The sequence below is a fragment of the Quercus lobata genome, chromosome 8, assembly GCF_001633185.2.
Source record: "Quercus lobata isolate SW786 chromosome 8, ValleyOak3.0 Primary Assembly, whole genome shotgun sequence".
In the NCBI taxonomy this organism is placed as follows: domain Eukaryota; kingdom Viridiplantae; phylum Streptophyta; class Magnoliopsida; order Fagales; family Fagaceae; genus Quercus; species Quercus lobata.
In genome coordinates, this window is record NC_044911.1 from 3,379,908 (window position 1) to 3,400,972 (window position 21,065).

The window sequence follows — 21,065 nt, forward strand, 5'->3', positions numbered from 1 at the left end:
AAATTCACCTAATGAGGTTTTGCCTACAAGGGTTTTCCCTCGTGATCAAATTGCCATGTCAAACTTATTTTTTAATGCACTTAATTTTAGTTTGGTGATTTGATTGTCTCTTAATTGGATTTGCATGTAATTTAACTTATCAATCAACTTTCTTCAAAAAAAAAAAAAAAAAAAAAATCTAATCAATCAACTTGGTAATTGGTTAATTAATTGGGTCAAATTTCTATAACCGAACACACAAAAACATTGAATGAAGAAGCAATCCAATACCTTTTGGAACTGGATCCATTAAATGATTGAAACCACGTGCATTTATCAAACAAATATGCAGAAGCAGAGTGGTGGGAAGACACAGCAAAGGTGAGAAGGTTGATGAGAGATCAAGGCGTTAAGAAAAAACCTGGCTGGAGTTCAATCACAGTAGATCATGGAGTGTTTCATGAGTTTGCTGCTGGGGATGAGTCCTACCCTCAAGCAGAGGAAATATTTCAGATGTGGAGAAAACTACTTCAAAAATTAAAGATAAAAGGGTATGTGACAAAGGCTTCAATTGTTCTTCTGGTTATAGAAGAGAACAAAAAGGAGAAATTTTTATATCGCCATGGTAGAGAAATTAGCGGTAAATAAGATTACTAGTAGAGGTTTCACTTGGTGAACTTCATGTGATAGCAAACAAATTATTCTGTCAAATACCAATTACCTTCAACTTCAGGCAAGCTTACATTCTTAACTTGGAAATTAAAATTTAATTAAATACAGAATTTGAATCGTTATCCTAATATGAAGCAAAACAATTAAAATTAATGAACTCCTAAGCCTCATCTTTGATCTTTATCAGCATTGGTCTTGGTAATTTGCTTAAGCATCTCAAAGAACAGGGCACCCCTCGGACACGATTCCAGGAGCTGTGGGGCATGCAGCCAAATCACAGTGGTCGCTACTATCCAGACCCCACCAGTTTGGACCAACAATGTCCTTGGATTGCAGGGCAAAGAAAAGGATAACTGCCGTAAAGGCAACTCCAGCATCTAAAGCAGCAGATAAGATATAGTTGTGTCTAGCCCACCATGTCTTGTACCTTCTGAAAATATAGGCGTTGAAGAAAAGTCCAACAGCTGCCCAAACCCAGTAGTTCACTGCTCTAGCTGGTGGCATGTTTCCTGTAGCTCCAAGGAGGATAGGCGTGTGAATAAGCGATAGCCACTTTTTATTGGGGTATTTGCGAGAAAGATACCAGCCGGGAAAAGGGGCGAGGAAGCCAACGAGGAAGAACCAGTTCAATTCTGGGTAGACACCAAGCCTTGCGAACATTCTGAGCGGGCCTATGACTCCCCATATAATTGAAGCATTGTAGAAAACATCATCTCCTGGGCATGTCCATGGACTTCCCTCGGGCAACAAATCTGGATTACATATGTTGTCAATAGATTCAAGAAGCCACCACGCTGTGCAGAAGTAGGCAGTTGAAGAAACTAGTGTTCCAGAAAACTGAGAACACAAATTAACAAAATATCAGCAGTTATATCAAAATTGTAAACAAAATTTCAAATAATTTTTATTGTTATTAACATAATTACCTGTATAATGAACATAGCTCTTGGAGGGATCTTCATATAGTGACCTAGTTTTAAGTCACTGAGGAAATAGAGTGCTTGTGCCATGCTAATATAGCCATAGGTCTTGAAAGCCACATTAGCAAGGGGCTTCCCTGGATAAATATACCCAATAATCATTTCTGTGATCACGTTTAGCCCTGGTTGCTGCAATTAACATTAACACATTCTGTGAGAAATGTAGTTTTTACAAAACTGATGCAAAATGATGAAAATCATAGTTAATTCTTACAATGCATTTTTGGTGTTTTTTCATGCATTGAATACATTACAATGATGGTCGGAGATTTTCATACCAAATTTGTTGTGGCTTGAATTATTCCAATGGGTAAGGTGAAAATCAGTGCAACGGCACAGGCCATGAGGAGTCCCCACCAAGGAAGTTGGAGCTGTCCGTCAAACCCTTCACATGTAAGCAAAGCAAGACCCACCATTGAAACTAAGATAGCAATAAACCACCACTGAGGGACTTCTTTATAGTTCTTCTTCATTAATCTTGAATGCACGTCTGAGAGCTGTTCTTTTGCTGTAGTCGTCGTCTTTTTCCAGAGATTTATGATTGTTCTGCTCAAATTTTTTTTATCCGAATAGAGAAGATGAATTTTAATCATGAAAAGCTTGTTAGCTCAAAAGAACTGTTGCACAAGAATAGAGCAGAATTAGAACTTTAATGTTCAGAAGCTTACCCTCCATGAAATATTGCCACATGTGTAAGACTAGCTGATAGAGTTGCAAAGCTCAACCCATAAGTGAAAGTAAATATGGTACTTAGATAAAGTTTGCTGTAGCTGTTGTAACTGACGAGATCAATATCGAATTCCTTTTCATTCAGAATTCTCGATATGTTGTAGGTTTGACCATCGCGATCGAAAGTGTGAGAGGAAAAGATTGGAAACTTCTTCGCATCATATACATTATTCCAATAAAAAAATGGGGTAAGGATATAGACAGTCAAGACAAACCCCGCAAACATATTGACAATAGCAAACGCGGGTGTGGCTAAGGGGCTACCCAAAAAGCTGGCTGCAGCAGACCAGTCAAGGGCAAATGAGCCTAGTCCAAGACCCTGGATTCCTCCACCAATCTGTTGAGCAGTGATGGAGTCCTTCCAAATCCAACAAACAAAGGAGAGAGCCGCTATTGAGGGGAAAAAATAGCTTGGGACAATGTAGTAAGCAAAGCTTGCTACAAAAATCATGAAGAAGTATTGTAGCCTTGATGTTCCTCCCTTGGGTCGCTTTTCTTTGTCATGCAATGCCCTGCATTTCACATATAACTTGGTTCAATCCAAGGGATTAATACCCAGAGCTTAACAATGGTTCTAACCTTTGGAAATAATTCCCTTTCCTTAGCAAAAGCAAGGTCAATTTTTCTGCTATGAGAAATCCTTTTATCAAACAGTTATTCAATATGAGAGACAGGACTAGAAAATGATTTACCTGAATAGAGAGACTTGGACCAGGTTTGCAGGCCACCACATATAAGGTGATTCCACAAGGTATCTCCTGAAAATTCCAGCCCATCCATAACCAAGCATCTGAAGAATTCATACGTACAAAACAGTGAGGTACAGGAAAAAAATAATTCTAATAACCATTTTATTTATTATATACATTGATGGAACTTTATTTTTTTGGATAGAGTTTAGTTACAAAATTAGTTGTAACCTTATATTATAACCTTACTTAATATCTTTTTATTAAAGGTAAATTTTGAAAATCTACCATTGGATTATATTTTTTACTAATGCCCTTCGTACTTGTAAAATTTTTATAAAATTAAAGATCAATAGTTATGTTATCAAATAAATTGTTTAAATTTCAAGTTTTTGTAATTTAAAATCTATATCTATATCATATCTATTTAAAAGCTGAAGTATTACATTTACTGTTGTTACAATTAAGTCATATCAACGTCCACGTCATTATCATTTTTTCTTTCCAATTTTTTTTTTCTCTCTCTCTCTCTCTCTCTCTATATATATATATATATATTTTTTTTTTTTACATTCACTTATTTTTTTTTAAATATTTACACATTCTCCAACTTTTCTTCTTCCCTTACCTTTTCATCTCCCCAAACTTTTTACCTTAATATCAATCTTCCTCTTTCCTTTTATCTTCTTTTATTTCGTTTCTTTTTATTAAAATCCTTTTAGTATAAATTTTTCATTCACTCTTCCATTTTTTCCATAATTTTCCCTCATAAAAAGGGGTTACTTTCCTCTCTTTCTCCCTCAATTTTTTTGGTGGATTTTATTTTTATTTTTATTTTTCTTACATCTCTACTTTAGCTTGATAAAGTTTTGTGTTCTTTAGAACTCTATTTTGGGTTTATATGATTTAGTTTAGGCTTTTTTTTTCCCACTTTAATTGTTAAATGTTATCCTATTGTATTATAAAAAAATTAAAGATAGTATATACAAATATAATATTATTATATTACATAAAATGATTTGGATAAGTTAGTGTTTATTGTTATATATTTTATTTTTACTTTTTTTCTTCTCATATTATTTTATTTAACATTTAAATTCAACCACATTCCTCATATATATCATTAAATTATTTATATTTCCTCTCATTTTTTTTATTTAAAAAAATTAAACATTTAGTACTTTACCTAAATTCAATAAATAAAATTATCCTCATAAACGGAGTAATGCTAGAGAAACACTCATTCTCACACCTAACGCATCAAAGGAAAAATAGAATACAAAACAAATGCCAATTTAGAAACATAAAATTTAAAAAAAAGAATAAATAAGGATATCAAACCAAATATAACATAAAGAAACTAATAATACATATTTAATGTCATAGAATCATCATCAAATGATAGGTTGCCAATGGAGAGAGAGAGAGAGAGAGAGAGAGAGATGGTAAAAAAAAAAAAATACAAAGTAATAAATAATAGATAAAGAAAAAAAAGAAATCAAACTTCAATTAGTAACTGTTAATTGGAAAACAATGAGGCTATAAGGAGAAACATTAAAAACTTTACAGTATAGTAAAATAAACTGTTACATTCACTTCAAAAATTAAATCAATAATCAATCATTAATTACAATAATAGTATTAAATTTAAACTTAAAACTAATCAAACTCTAACCATGGAAACCATATTTCTAATCACAACTAAAAAGGGATGTTTTCTAGAAGAAATCACATAAAAAATTAAGTTAGAAAATTTTAAAATTCCTTTTTTGATATTTTATTTAACCTTATTATATATATATATATATATATATATATATAATTAATTTTCATACACTATTACTTTTGAAAATCTAATGAATGATACTACCTTTCATTTAACGTCTCTGATATGCAAACCATCAATTAGTAAATATATGATAAGGGTAAGAAGTGTTACAAATGAGATCATTAAAAAAATGATAAAATTAATAAGCCACTGTCATTATAGAGTAGTAGTCTATGGTGTGTGTGTGTGTGTAAAGGTTTAAAAAAAGGTATATTTAAGGTTTTTATAAACTAAAAAAGTAATGAAAAACCAATGGTTAATAACTAAAATAATAATATTAATAAAAAATATATTTAATGAGATCATCCTAAAATAATTATCACTTGTAATGTGTGGGTATACAGTTATGCATAAAATATATGCTTATAGATCATATAATAAATAATATTTGATTGACATAAAATTTGACATGTATATTAAAAGCGTAAAGAACGTGTAATTCAACAATTAGATTTTTAAAATATATAGTAATATTTATTTTATTGAGTAAGGTTGTAGCATACGATCAATTTTGTAGCTAAAGTACTTATTTTTTTTAGAATACACACTTGAGTGGCTGATATTCTCAATGTGAATAAGGTGTTCTTGTTTCATACATTTTTTTTATGTGAAAGGCAGGAACAGACATCAATTGCCTATAACCATGATGACATTGAAATGGAAACAAGAAGTAAAGAATACCTGGGTAGTTTGTGATAAAAGAAAGGCTGCAACTGGAGAGATTTTCCTCTTGTAGAAAGCATTGGTACTAGTAAAAATATGAACTGCATACACTCCACCAGCCCCAGCACTGGCAAAGATGGTGATCAAAACATGTTCCTTCAAACTGAATGGCCCCGGATTCAATGAGAAGGACCATTTTGTGAATGGGAATCTTATTGGCTTGGATGGTAGGTATGCGGCCATTAACTTCCCGACTGGGAGCGCTATAATTTGTACTGACACTGAGGAAATATACAGCTGATTTTGGCGGTATGCAAAAAATTGGTTCACAAAAGCCAGAACGACACATCCTATGAAGCCAAGAGTCCATGTTCGAAATGTCAAGGCTGGCTCTGATGGGTCGTCAGTGATTGGAACCGTGAGCCTAACTTCTTCAATTGGGTTATCATTGATTTCTTCATCCCCTGCTTGTACATATTGACAATGTTACCAGTTAAAGATGTAAATTGAGGAAAACATTCTTTTTACCATGATTGAGATGAATAGAATTGGATGATAATTTTGCTTTTTTCTACTATATTAAAATCACATGGTGGCCTCTACTATCATGAATCTTAACAATATTTTGTGTTAACTTTATTACTATTTCATACCTATGTTTCTCATTGAATTTGGACGTAAATAATGGGTTATTATGATTATGAAAGTAAATATTCTCAATTTTTATTTTTATTTTTTTATTTTTTTTTATTTTTTGTATTCTATACATGTAAGTAAATAATCACAGAAAAAATATGTTACAGATCATACAACATTTCTTATAAAAAGTCATATTCATCAATTATAAGAAAACATGTTTTGTAATGACGTTTGATTTCAGGCATACCAAATGTTAAAAAGAAAATGTGATTAAGCATGCAACTCTAGTAAACTATGGAACTCTAATTCTCTCACAGAGAGAGAGAGAGAGAGAGAGAGAGAGAGAGAGAGAGAGAGAGAGAGAGAGTTACCAGTCAATTCAATATTGGAATCAAGCTTCTGAGGAAACTTATCTCGAAGGTTTTCTTTTACAATGTAATCTGTCATGGCTCCTCTTATTCTTGGACTCAGAATGACATAGCCCTCAGTGGCTTCAATATCAACACTAGTTATATAGCACCCTCCTGTTGTTTCTTAAGGCAATTATTTGTATGGTGCACAGAATCACAGACTGGAAACAACAAGATATTTACCCAAAAAAAAAAAAATTATTCAAATTTTAAGTGAAGAATGCGACTTTAAAGCCTCAAATTTGCATTTGTGCTAAAAAAAACCCTGCTATTATAGGCTGTGTAGTGGGAAAGGAACGAGGAAAATCTATTTTTACACATTTTGATTCCATTGACCCGAAAGGAGGGCCGCTTTTTCATTAAGTTCTGAATCTTTTATGAATCTACATCTACTTACAAGCTCTTCAAGCCTTGCATGCATTTTCAATATATCTTCATGCTTAAACAGTTGTAATTTGTTGCAGTTGGTTGATGTGTGTTCTTTGACTCAATTTGTTATGCTGTATTTTGAGTAGTTTGGGATGATTCTACGTTCACAATACTTTCACAACATTGTCGTAACAAATCTTAAGTGGCACATTATTATTGGTTATAATCTAGGTTCACCACTAACATCATTTTTTTGTCTACCAATAATAATCTACCACCTTGGATATGTTGTGAAAATGTTATATACCATTTCTCTTTTGCTAATTTATAACAAAGCAAATAAGTAATTAGCTATTTGGGAGAGAAGACTAAGTTGATTAGAGAGCTAGGTCACCACGCGGAAAGAGTCCATTTCACAGTTAAGTGCCAGGTTGTTCTTATCCTAATAATTTACTTTAATTAATACAAAATAAATAAATAAAATTTGTTTGGATTAGGATGAATTATGATCAGTTTTTAACAGATTATAGGAAGTTAGTATTAGTCTTTGTATGCCTTCTATAAATATATCAATCATGATATTCTAAGTTACAAATTATTAGCTAGACTAATTTGCGGCTTTAGATTCCCTTGAAGTAGTCTATTCATTAAATTTGGCGGCCATGATTCTATGTTTCAACAAAATAAGTGTCCATAACATAATACACACCATTTAAAGCAGCCTCACTCTGAGGCTCTTCTTTATTTATTTATTTTATTTTTTGATTTAGTGTCATAATTATGTATCTCAATTTGAGGATTACACGTTTGTCCATTAATATTATGTATATGTGAACTACTGTTACAGTCAAAAGTGTCGACATAAGGCTAGCTCCAACCAAAATACCATTGAAATCATTACATATCTTTTTTTTTTTTTTTTTTTTCAAAGGAAAATTTTTTACACAATATTTATCTTCCCAAGTGTACAGGAAAAATTTAGAAAAAAATAAAAAAAGAACCTTGGTTGACATTAAAACACAGATGTAGCCACCACAACGCATTTCCAAAACCATTCCGATGGATATGATTTAAGCATTTGATACATTATGATTATATGAACCTAAATTAAGAGTAGGTAGCCACATTAAAGAGAGAGGGTGATACATTTCTACAGAAGCAGTAACCCTGTAACCGTATATTTGTGCAATTTTCTAAACTTCCCTAGCTTGCCCTTCTTTATTCTTTCTCTAATTTCAGATTCCTCGTGAACTGGTGATGTAAACAAAGATGAATGATCAATTGAGCAGGGCTGCGCATGTGCTAGCCAAGTGGTCTCTTAGTCAGTCTTTTTTTGGTTCTTTTGATATGGGATTTGGCCCTCCAAGTTTTGTTAATGTTATCTTGGCTGAGGCATCCCAAGATTTTGTATCTGATGTGGTTCAATAAGATTTTAATTCAGCAAAAAAAAAAAAAAATCAATATAATTGAGCAGACAAATGAATTCTGGGAAAATAGTTTTTATGCTTTTCTATCATTCAGGGATGTGGCAGACCTCCCAGCACCTAGGACATAAAAGAAAGAGAAAACATTAGAGAATTCAGGGAAATCAAAGCATTGCCTCGAAACATCAGTTATGTATCATGGAACTGAATATTCAAAATGTAATAAATTTTTAACAAAGGACAAAGTTTAGTTATAAAATTGGTTGTACCTTAAGTCTATAACCTTACTCAATATCTTTTTATTGAGGATGAATTTTGATAAATCCACCATTGGATAACATCTTCTTCTTATATTCTTCATGTTTACAAAATTTATAGAAAATTAAAAATTAATAGCTATGTCATCAATAAATTATTTAAATTGCAAGTTTTTGTAGTTTAAAATTATACATAAAATATAAACTTATAGATCATATAGTAAATAATATTCGATTGACGCAAAATTTCATATGTGTATTAAAAGCGTAAAGAACATGCAATTAATGGAAACTTGTAAGTTGCCCGTGTGATGCATGGATAATTTTTTGATATTTTATGTAAAACGATTTTGGATAATGTTGTACATATATTATAAAGAAAAAGTAAACTAAATTAGAGTAAAGAAATATATACATTTTGAGATATTAAAAATTAGTTTAGTAGTTTCATTGCATATTTACCGCCTTCTCAAGGTAAGATTAATTTTTAAAATAATAATGAAACTAAAGATAAATGCAAAAGAGTAATGGGACTATGAAAATCAACTAATTTGTATTGTGTTCACTATTTTATACCATGAAATGAAAGTATGCCCAACTTTCTTACCGTCTTCTACTCATCGATAGTGTGACATTAAGACATGATGTGGGTAAGTGTGTATGCATGTATTTTATAGATGATTTAAAATTAAACCATGGTAGAATATAGCTTTACATTGCACACCAAATATTTTCTCTACTTATATACCTAAAACAAAAACTATCCAACCAAATTACCCAAACCTAAATCATATTTAAGTCCCTAATTTTAAAAAGAAAAAAGAAAAAAAAATTACTCGTAGGGTTTCGGCATCTTGATGGTAGTGGGAGGCCTATATAACAGAGGTGGTGACCCCTTAGATTTCTCTTTCTCTCACTTTCAAATGTTTTGTCAGTCTCAGATCTTTTATTTTGGTAATATATAGTGAAACAATGTGTTTTATTTAATAATTGACAACATTTCTGTGTCTCTCTATTTCTCTCCAGGGCCTTATTTGGTTAGTTATTACTATTATTTTTGCTTTTTTTTTTTTAATTAAAAATACTAAAACGATGGGTATGCTAAAAGACATGAATAATAGAGAAATGTATGGTGTAACTTTAGTCAATTAATGAGGCATTAATGAGATAACAGTAAAATAAGTTAATGTAAACTTTTAGTAACAGTAAAAAAAACTTAATGAAAGAGGTAAAAAAAATGTTAAATGCAAGTTTAGAGCGCTACTTAGTAGATCCTCATGCACTCTCGTATGAGATGTTTACTTTTATATATATAGATTGATATACAGTAATATTTATTTTATTGAGTAATTTTGTAGCTAAACTTTGTCCTTCAACAAAATAGCATCACACTGAATGTAACAAATTCACGTACAGGAATTGAAAATTTTAATGGAAAGCATACAACAAATTCTACCATGAAATTAAAATTCCTACTGGCCGACATCATGAAAGGAAAATTCGACCTATTAATGAAATTATAAAATGTGAAATAATAAGTTTAAGGGTCCGTTTGGTTGGGAGAATGGAAAAGTGGGAGGATAGAAAATATTTTAATTTCTCTCATTTGTGTTTGGTTGGGAGAGTGGAAAAGTGGAGAGATGAAATTTTTTTTTGTTTGGTTAAAAATAAAGTTTGTATAAATTTACCATCATGTCCCTATTAAATAAAACAAAAAGTAACACATTATACTTTTAAAAAATTGTGTATAGATGGACACTTCAAAAAGAAAAAAAAAAAAAAAAGCTTAAGAGATTAACCCAAAACTGTTTTCTAAAAAAAAAAAAAAAAAAGGAACACTAACAAAAACCAACCAAAATTAATGAGAAAATAAACATATGAGCACCAAAAAAAGAAGAAGAAAAGAAACCAACATGTCCAGACAAAAGCAAAAAAAAAAAAAAAAAAAGAAAAAAAAACCAACACGTTAGTACCAGAGAAAGAAAAAAAAAAAAGAAAAAAAAAAAAAGAGGAAGCCAACACACGTTAGTAACAGAAAGAAAAAATCAAAGGAAGAAAAAAAAAAAAACAACGCCAACACGTTGGTACTAGAGAAAGAAAAAATAAAGGAAAAAAGAGAAAGCCAACACACATTAATAACCAAAAAAAAAAAAAACCAACACATTGGAGATTTAGAGGTGAATTCCAAGGGTATTTTTGGAAGCTTATTTCATGAGCTTTCTCCTCTCAGTTTTCTTTTTATTTGGGAGAGAAACTTTTTGGTGGGTCCAAAGAGAAAACACTTAGACCCCACCATTTATTATCTCTCATTCTCATCCAACAAAACACAATCTAAAAAAGTTTCTCTTCTTATTTCTCTCCAAAGTTTTCCATCCACCCTATTTCACCTCCAAACAAATACACCTTAAAGAATGCTGAAAATACAAAATAGATCGGTGAAAAATAAGTCTTTAACCATGAAAATTATAAAGCATCAATGTATAGAAAAATTAGCCCATTTTCATCATACCTATGGACCATTTGCACTCAACCAATCAAAGGCAATGTCAAAAATCTACAGATGCTAGAAAATATTTGTGAGGTAACCATTCTTGACACATATTCATGCGCACATACACACATTGCTCTATTTGTGACTGAAAAGCATAACATTTCTAGCCTTGTGAATAGCATCAGAACCTTATAATATGAAAGTTCGAATTTAAAAGGTTTTTAAATAGACTTATATAAATTTTTTTTTTATCACTAATAATTTGAACCATTGGCATTATATTTTTTTTCCTACCACTAATAATTTGCCACATTAATCATGTGTCAAAATTTTTGAATCTATAGACTTTCCTTTTAGAACTACAAAAAAAAAAAAATGACACGAGTAGGATCCTTCACACAAAACATTTTTCTTTTTAAATATAAAAATAAAAATAAGAGTAATGATCATCGCATATTCCTTATTACACATCATCAATATATATATATAAATAAGCAGAGATCTCATGCAAGAGAGCATGAGGTCTTGTCATGTGGCGCTCTAATTTTTCATTTAGTCTGTTTAACTTCTTTTCATGAACTCTTTTTTTATTTTTTTATTTTTTATTTTTTACTATTACTCAAAAGATCACGTTAAATTGTTTTTACTATTATCTAAAAAATGGGCTACTGTTGAAAATTAGACTAAATCAAATCAAACCTTATGAAAAACCCAAACCCACTTATTCCTATACATATTATGACCCAAGCATGATCCTTTCCAATGTGTAGATGAAAGCCAAGATCCTAACCCACTTACAAACTCTCTTTCTCCTCCTCCACGTGTAGATGTAACTTGAAAGTCAAGACCCTAACTCACTTAGAAACTTTCATCTTCCTCTCAAACTACACATGCTCTTCAACTTCTTTAAAAACAGTAGTTTGAAGTCTGGATTTAGAGATCCTATTTGACTAAACCAACAATCCTACTCATTTTTTAAGTCTTAATTTAGCCCTTCTGTGTGAACTAATGGAGATGTACAGTCAAGGAAAATATACAATCACTCTAAAAAATTTATTAAAAAGAAAAAAGAAGTGAAATGTACAGTCTAACATCAACAGTCTCACCACTCTATTTTCTCTTCCTCTTCCAAAACCTCCCTCTCTCATATTTTGAGTGGTATATTAGGATTCCCCAAATTGAAGATAATATTCAATCTTACCAATAAGCTACATATTGGAAGGATTGTCTTCTAAGATAATGAGTGTTTTTCTTGTTGTGTTACAGAAAATGTCAAGTGGCATGCGATATGGCATAGTCACCAATAGTCATATTGCATTCAACTATATTCATATTAAAATTTGAATTGTTCATGATGCTATGGTACTAGGTATGAAAACCAATTTGTTAATATGACTTTTAATATGCTCCTATAACTGATTAAGAAATTCACAAGTTGGACCAAACTATTTGTGATGCCTTTGAATTGCTGGTGTTTTTTTTTTTTTTACACAAATGCATGAAAGTGGTAGGTCCATCATGAGCATAAAGATGATCATAATTTAGATATTGACAAACAATTGAGATACTACGATCATATATTCTAATATTATCTGTCCCTTTTGTAGATTATGATAGCATTTGTCCCTTTTGAAAATCTAAGCAATTTATAGGATTCTAGCTACAAATATTTGGCATATAATCTATAATGAAAAAATAATTTTGGTATCCCACATGGTAGAAACTAGAGACTACAAAGACTTTAAGTTAGATGCACACCAAATTTATTTATTTATTTTTTTTTTAAGTCTTCCAATAGTATTTATTGTTTTAGTTTGAGACTAATATATTTTAATTATACTTTTTATGCAAAGTTCGAGACCAACATACTTTTAGGCAAAGTTTTCACGTGCATTGCACAAGTTTTCGACTAATACACAATAATCGCCGCACATACATTGCCACATGGACTAAAATTTTGATTTTAAAACATAATTTTAGTTAAAATTGTAAAATCTTGTTAACACTATTTCAAAAGAGAGTTTTTACTTTTTGCAAAGTGTAATAATAAGATTTTCGATAAAGTTAAAGGGTTTGTTTCGTTCTCACATTACTCATATCTCAATTTTCACAATTCAAAACTCATTCTCATATCTCATATTTCATTTTCAGCAACTCATCACTTATTTTGTTGAGTTATGAGTAATGAAAACCGAAATTGAAATCTTGGCCAAACAGAATTTTAAATGAAAACCGAAATTGAAAACTTGGCCAAACAGAATTTTTAGGTGTGGGACCCACCAGTATTTTTAGACGTGAGGCCACCAAAAGTGAGTAATAGGTGATGGAAATAATTATGAAACCGAACAGTCCACCTCTATTCATATAACCGTTAGTGAATTCAAAAAACCGTTAAATCAACAAAGAAAAAAAAAAAATGCTTTGCTCTGTTTCCACACTACACCTTTTCCCTCACCCAAACTCAAACTCACCCACTTCGCAAAACCTTCACAATCTTCTCCACAGCTTCAACACCCCATTTGAGCTCAAACAGCTCCATGCCCACCTCATCAAAACCAACACTCCTCTCTCTACTCTTCCTCTTCCTCTCACTAAGCTCGCTCTCGTTACTGCTCTCACTCCCGATTTTCCTTATGCCCAACGCGTCTTCAAACACCTCGATAAGCCTGAGATTGTGTTCTGGAATTCCTGTCTGAAGGCGTGGGCAGAAGGGCAGTCCCCATTTGATGCAATCTTGCTTTTCTATAAGTTAAGGGAATTCGACATTGTTCCTGATGATTTCACTTGTTCTTTCGTTCTTAAAGCGTGTGCGGCTTTATCCGATGTTTTGAATGGCAGGATTGTTCATGGGTACGTGGAGAAACTCGGGTTTCGATCTAATTTGTTTTTACAGAACATGATTGTTCATTTGTATGCTTTGTGTGGCACGATGGGTGATGCACGGTTGTTGTTTGATAAAATGTCTCAGAGAGATGTCGTGACGTGGAATATAATGATAAGTCAGTTGGTGAAGGGTGGGGATGTTGAGGGGGCTTTTGAGTTGTTTTCGGTGATGCCCGAGAGAAATGTGAGGTCGTGGACTGTGATGATTGCAGGTTATGTACAATGTGGGAAGCCTAAGGAGGCTATTCATTTGTTTATGGAGATGGAGGAGGCAGGTTTGAGGCCAAATGAGGTGACAGTGGTGGCTGTTCTTTCAGCTTGTGCTGATTTGGGTGCCTTGGATTTGGGCAGGAGGGTTCATGAGTATTCAAACTGTAGTGGGTTTAGGCGAAATGTTCGTGTTTCAAACACTTTGATTGATATGTATGTCAAATGTGGATGCTTGAAGGATGCTTGTACAGTTTTTGATGAGATGGAAGAACGGACAATTGTATCATGGTCAGCCATGATTTCAGGGCTTGCAATATACGGGCAAGCCGAGGAAGCTTTGAGCCTATTTTCTAAGATGGTTCAGATAGGCATGAAGCCGAATGATGTAACCTTCATTGGACTATTGCATGCTTGTAGTCACATGGGAATGATAGACAAGGGGCGTGAATTTTTCAACAGCATGACTAGAGATTATGGGATTATTCCCAGAATTGAGCATTATGGTTGTATGGTTGATCTTTTCAGTCGGGCAGGCCTTCTCCAAGAGGCATATGAGTTTATAATGAACATGCCTATCAAACCCAATGGGGTTGTGTGGGGAGCTTTGCTTGGTGGATGCAGAGTTCACAAAAACATTGAACTGGCTGAAGAAGCAATCCAACACCTTTTGGAACTGGATCCATTAAATGATGGATACTACGTGGTTTTATCAAACATTTATGCAGAAGCTGAACGCTGGGAAGACACAGCAAAGGTGAGAAGGTTGATGAGAGATCAAGGTGTGAAGAAAACACCTGGGTGGAGTTCAATCACAGTAGATGGAATGCTTCATGAGTTTGCTGCAGGGGATGAGTCCCATCCTCAAGCAGAGGAAATATTTCAGATGTGGGGAAAACTACTTCAAAAATTAAAGATAAAAGGATATGTCCCAAAGACTTCAATTGTTCTTCTGGATGTAGAAGAGAATGAGAAGGAGAAATTTTTATATCGCCATAGTGAGAAATTAGCACTGGCTTTTGGGTTGATGAAAACACCACCCGGAATGCCAATTAGGATCATGAAGAATCTTCGTGTTTGTGAAGACTGTCATGCTGCTATGAAACTTATCTCGGGGATTGTTAATAAAGAGATAATTGTGCGTGACAGGAACCGTTTCCATTGTTTTAAAGATGGTTCTTGTACTTGTAATGATTACTGGTAGTGGTTTCCCTTGGTGAATTTTATGTGATTTCAATGGTTTGATATCAAACAAATTATTCTGTCATATACCAAGCCCCTTCAACTTAACGCAAATTTAAACTCTAACTTGGAAATTTTTTATAAAAAAAAAAAAAAACATTTAATTACAGAATTTGCATTGCTACAATGGCTTAACCCAATTTGAAGCAACATATTTCAAATTAATGAACTCTATAGCTTCATCTTCGATCTTCATCAACATTGGAGGTCCTGGAAAGTCATATGTGCGCAAGACCTAGCCCTTTGTTGTGGTGATTTCCTAAGGCATCTCAAAAAACAGGGCACCCCTCGACCTCAATTCCAGGAGCTGTGGGGCATGAAGCCAATGGACAGTGGTCGTCAGCATCCATACCCCACCAGCTTGGACCTGAAATGTCCTTGGATTGTAGGGCAAAGAAAAGGATAACTCCCATAAAGGCAACACCAGCATCTAAAGCAGCAGATAAGACATAGTTGTGTCTAGCCCACCATCCCTTATACTTTCTGAAAACATAGAAGTTGAAGAGAAGTCCAACCGCTCCCCAAGCCCAATAGTTCACTGCTCTAGCTGGTGGCATGTTTGATGTACCTCCAATGATGATAGGCATGTGAATAAGCCGTAACCACTTTATATTGGGGAATTTGCGTGAAAGATACCAGCCGGGAAATGGGGCTAGGAAGCCAATGAGGAAGAACCAGTTCAATCCTGGGTAGACACCAAGCTTTGCGAACATTCTAAGTGGGCCTATGATCCCCCATATAATTGAAGCATTGTAGAAAACATCATCTCCTGGGCATGTCCATGGACTTCCCTCGGGCAACAAGTCTGGATTACATATGTTCTCCACAGATGTGAGAAGCCACCACGCTGTGCCGAAGTAGGCAGATGAAGAAACTATTGTTCCAGCAAACTGAGAATACAAATTAAAAAAATATTAGCAGTTATATAAAAGTTGTAAACGAAATTCCAAATAATTTTTATTATTCTTTACATAATTACCTGCACCATGAACATAGATCTTGGAGGGATCTTCATATAGTGACCTAGTTTGAAGTCATTAAGGAAATAGAGTGCTTGTGACATGCTAATATAGCCATAGGTCTTGAAAGCCACATTAGCAAGGGGCTTCCCTGGATAAGTATACCCAATAATCAATTCTGTGATCACGTTTAGCCCTGGTTGCTGCAATTAACACATTCTATGAGAAATGTAGTTTGGATAAAAATCATAGTTAACTCTTACAATGCATGTTTGTGTTCTTTCATGCATTGAATACAATGAAGGTTGGAGATTTCATACCGAATTTGTTGTGGCTTGAATTATTCCAACGGGTAAGGTGAAAAACAATGCAATGCCACAAGCCATTAAAAGTCCCCACCAAGGAAGTTGGAGCTGTTTGTCAAACCCTTCACAAGCAAACAAAGCAAGAGCCACCATTGAAGCTAAGATAGCAATAAACCACCACTGAGGGACTTCTTTATAGCTCTTCTTCATCAATCTTAAATGCACGTCTGAGAGCTGATCTTTTGTTGCATCTTTTGTTTTTTTCCATAGTTTCCAGATCATTCTGCTCAATTTGTTTTACCCAAATAGAGAAGACAAATAAAATCATGAAAAGCTTGTTAGCTCAAAAGAACTGTCGCACAAGAATAGAGCAGAATTTGAAGTTCAATGTTCAGAAGCTTACCCTCCATTAAATAGTGCCACATGTGTAAGACTAGCTGTTAGAGTTGCAAAGCTCAACCCATAAGTGAAGGCAAAGAAGACACTTAGATAAAGTTTGCTGTAGCTTTTGTAACCATCAAGATTAATATCAAATGCCTTATCATTCAGAACTCTGGATATGTTGTAGATTTGACCATCGTGATCGAAAGTGTGAGAGGAAAAGATTGGAAACTTCTTAGCATCATATGCATTATTCCAATAACAAATTGGGGTAAGGACATAGACAGTCAAGATAAACCCTACTAAGATATTGACAATAGCAAACCCAGGTGTGGCTAAGGGGCTGCCCAAAAAGCCAGCTACAGCAGACCAGTCAAAGGCAAATGAGCCTAGTCCAAGACCCTGGATTCCTCCACCAATCTGTTGAGCAGTGATGGAGTCCTTCCAAATCCAACAAACAAAGGAGAGACCCGCTATTGAGGGGAAAAAATAGCTTGGGACAATGTAGTAAGCAAAGCTTGCTACAAAAATCATGAAGAAGTATTGTAGCCTTGTTGTTCCTCCCTTGGGTCTCTTTTCTTTATCATGCAATGCCCTGCATTACACATATAACTTGGTTCAATGCAAGGGATTACTCACTTATCAATGGCTCTAATCTTTGGAAATAATTCCTTTTCTTTAGCCAAAAGCTAGGTGAATTTTTCTGCTTTGAGAAAGCTTTGTATCAAACAGTTATTCAATATGAGAGACAGAACTAGAAGTTGATGTACCTGAATAGAGAGACTTGGACCAGGTTTGCAGGCCACCACATATAAGGTGACTCCACAAGATATCTTCTGAATATTCCAGCCCATCCATATCCAAGCATCTGAAGAATTCATATGTACAAAACAGTGAGGTACAGTGAAAAAATAATTCTCAGAACCATTTTATGTATTATATGAATAAACATGTTCTTGTTTCATACATTTTCTATGTGAAAATCAGGATCAGACATCTGTTGCCTATAACCATGATGTCTTTAATATGGAAACAAGTCAAAAATACCTGAGTAGTTTGTGATAAGAAAAAGGCTGCAACTGGAGAGAGTTGCCTGTGGTAGAAAGCCTTGACAATATCAACAATATAAACTGCATACACTCCACCAGCCCCAGCACTGGCAAAGATGGTGACCAAAACATGTTCCTTCAAACTGAATGGCCCTGGATTCAATGAGAAGGACCAGTTCGTGAGTGGGATTTTTATTGGCTTGGATGGAAGGTATGCTGCCATCAGCTTCCCGACTGGGAGCACTACAATTTGTGCTGACACTGAGGAAATATACAGCTGATTTTGGCGGTATGCAAAAAATTGGTTCACAAAAGCTAGAAGAACACATGATATGAATCCAAGAATCCATGTTCGAAATGTCAAGGCTGGCTCTGTTGGGTCGTCAGTGATTGGAACCGTGAGCCTAACTTGTTCAATTGGGTTGTCATTGACTTCTTCATCCCCTGCTTGTACATATTAACAATGTTACTGAAAGTAACGATGTAAACTATTCAAAAAAATTAAGGGAAACATTTTTTTTGTCATGATTAAGAATAATACAATTGAATGATAATTTTGCATTCTTTTTACTATATAAACAACCCATGGTTGCCTCTATTATCATGAATCTTAACAATATTTAGTGTCAACTTTATCACAATTATGTACCTATGTTTCTCATTGAATTCAGGCTTAAATAATGTGTTATTATGTTTATGAAAGTAAATATTCTCAATATATTATGTATTCTATATGTGTAAGTAAATACTCAGGAAAAAAATGTTACAGATAATACAACATTTCTTAAAAGAAGTCAAGTTCACCAATTATAAGAAAACATGTTTTGTAATGAAGTTTGATTTCAGGCATACCAAATGTTAACAAAGAAAATGAGATGGAGCATGCAACTCAGGTAAAGTATGAAACTCTTATTTTTTCAGAGAGAGAGAGAGTTACCGGTTAATTCAATACTGGGATCAAGCCTCCCAAAGCCATTTTCAACGTTACCTGTCATGGCTCTCACCTTGTTCTTGAATACAGAATGACAAAGCCTTCAATGGCTTCAACCTCACCGCACTAGTTATATATATAGCACCCTCCTGTTCTTTTTTAAGGAACTTATTTGTATGGTGCACACAATCACAGACTCTTAACTACAAGATATTTACCCAAAAATAAAATTTTTTCTTTAAAATTTAAGTGAGGAATGCTACTTTTAAACTTCAAATTTGCATGTGCGGTCAAAAAGACCCTATATATTAGGCTATGTTATGAGGGAAAGAAACAAGGAAAATCTATTTTTACACATTATGATTCCATTGACCCAGAAAGGAGGGCCGTTAGTTTATTTATTTATGAATCTTTTTTGAATCTACATATACTTACATGCTCTTCGAACCTTGCTTGCATCTCAATATATGTTCATGCTTAAACAGTTTGTGTTGCAGTTGGTTGATGTTTGTTCCTTGACTCACTTTGTTATACCGTTTGTACGTGTTGCATTTGGTTGATGTATGACAAATCAAATAACTAACTAGCTGTTTGGGAGAGAAGAGTAAGTTGATTAGAGAACTACGTCAGCCTGTGGAAAGAGTACATGTCATAGTCTAGATTCTATGTTTCAAATCTAAAATTGCACAGAGTGCTAGGTTGTTATTAGCCTAATTTTCTTTAATTAGGAAGGTGAAACTTACTAGATGTAATTAGCTAGTAGTATTTTCTTTAGTGTAGGGTTTTTTTTTAGGGGGTCAGCAGTGGTAAAGAAAGGAATTTATCATGGGGACAAGTAAAAAAAATAAAATAATTAAATTTTTTTTATACGTACAACTCTCATATTATATACATTATACAATAATCTAAAATAATATTCTAAATATAATCAATATATATATATATATATATATATATATAAAAGTAGAAACCTCATGTGGGAGAGCATGAGGTTCTGCCATGTGGCATATTCTATGAAAAGAATTGAAATGCTCTTAAGCCACATCAGATATAAGAACAAATTTAAAAATAGGAAATCTATTTTCTTTAGTTCAATGTTTCAAGACTATTTTTTGTTACAATTTTTATTCAATATTTTAAGACTATTATTTTTTTTTAATTTAGTTCAATGTTTCAAGACTTTTTCACTTTCTCGCACACAAAAAACTCTTTGCATTTCCATTTACCCTTTTCACTTCTACTCCTTTATATACACATGCCCATAGCCCATCATGCCATCCCATCTTAAATACACTCAAACCAAAAGTGTTATCATTTACCTTTAACCTTTCAACAATACCTACATAACTCCAACATTGCAGTACTATTTGATCCTAACCCCTAGTAGGTTATGACCAAGGAACGGGGCTTGCGTTTTTTATTCAGTGACGGTAGCTTATGGTTTTGATGTTAAAATCGAATGTTGTGGATTTTGTGAAGGTTATGAATTTATGATTCGCTTTGAGTTTTTGGGTGTTTGGTATTTTGGTTTGGGAGAGTCATAAATGTATTTTCTTTTATAACTAAAGAAAAAGAAAAAGAAACATACTAATTGATTATTTATAAAGTTAGTTTTTTATTTTTTATTTTTTTTATACAATTTTGTGTTAGAACTCATAATTTGTAGGTTTCTTTTTAGGTTGTTTTATTGCTGTTTTGTGTGGTATGAGCCACAGTGATAAAAATGAAAATCAATGATGATTTCAAAGTTTTTATTTTTTATTTTTTATAAAAGAATACGGAAGCCTAAAGACAATTAAATTTTAATAAATAAATGTGTTTTTAGCAAATTTCTCTTTGTTTAATCACATTCTCTTTATGTTGATAGTTATGAATGATTTCCTTAATTTCATTGAGATAATGAATTTGGTTGTGAGAATAGAGTAGTTGAGAAAGTGTTTGGGAGGTTGCTTAAATTTATGTAATTTAAGGATATAAA

At 33.2% G+C, this 21,065-nt stretch overlaps 3 protein-coding genes across 4 annotated transcripts; 1 reads left to right on the forward strand and 2 right to left on the reverse strand.

Moving 5' to 3' along the window:
- Positions 1 to 726: 726 nt before the first annotated feature.
- On the reverse strand, positions 727 to 6,698 carry LOC115958088 (oligopeptide transporter 1-like). The gene is made up of 7 exons (XM_031076449.1): positions 6,551 to 6,698; positions 5,559 to 6,004; positions 3,053 to 3,150; positions 2,300 to 2,872; positions 1,910 to 2,177; positions 1,578 to 1,760; positions 727 to 1,488 (listed from the first exon to the last, which is right to left on the reverse strand). The coding sequence occupies exons 1-7, from the start codon at positions 6,624 to 6,626 to the stop codon at positions 868 to 870; spliced, it is 2,265 nt and encodes a 754-aa protein (XP_030932309.1). The 5' UTR covers positions 6,627 to 6,698; the 3' UTR covers positions 727 to 867.
- A 6,812-nt stretch (positions 6,699 to 13,510) lies between these two features.
- Positions 13,511 to 15,487, forward strand: LOC115954489 (pentatricopeptide repeat-containing protein At5g66520-like). Its single transcript, XM_031072349.1, has one exon. The coding sequence runs from the start codon at positions 13,547 to 13,549 to the stop codon at positions 15,422 to 15,424; it is 1,878 nt and encodes a 625-aa protein (XP_030928209.1). The 5' UTR covers positions 13,511 to 13,546; the 3' UTR covers positions 15,425 to 15,487.
- A 73-nt stretch (positions 15,488 to 15,560) lies between these two features.
- On the reverse strand, positions 15,561 to 19,178 carry LOC115954487 (oligopeptide transporter 1-like). Of its 2 annotated transcripts, none has more exons than XM_031072348.1 (7): positions 19,145 to 19,178; positions 18,155 to 18,600; positions 17,878 to 17,975; positions 17,130 to 17,702; positions 16,742 to 17,009; positions 16,442 to 16,624; positions 15,561 to 16,352 (listed from the first exon to the last, which is right to left on the reverse strand). In XM_031072348.1, the coding sequence occupies exons 1-7, from the start codon at positions 19,149 to 19,151 to the stop codon at positions 15,732 to 15,734; spliced, it is 2,196 nt and encodes a 731-aa protein (XP_030928208.1). In that variant the 5' UTR covers positions 19,152 to 19,178; the 3' UTR covers positions 15,561 to 15,731. The 2 variants fall into 2 exon arrangements, with proteins under 2 accessions (XP_030928208.1, XP_030928207.1); XM_031072347.1 differs by having other exon boundaries at positions 19,094 to 19,172.
- Positions 19,179 to 21,065: the final 1,887 nt, after the last annotated feature.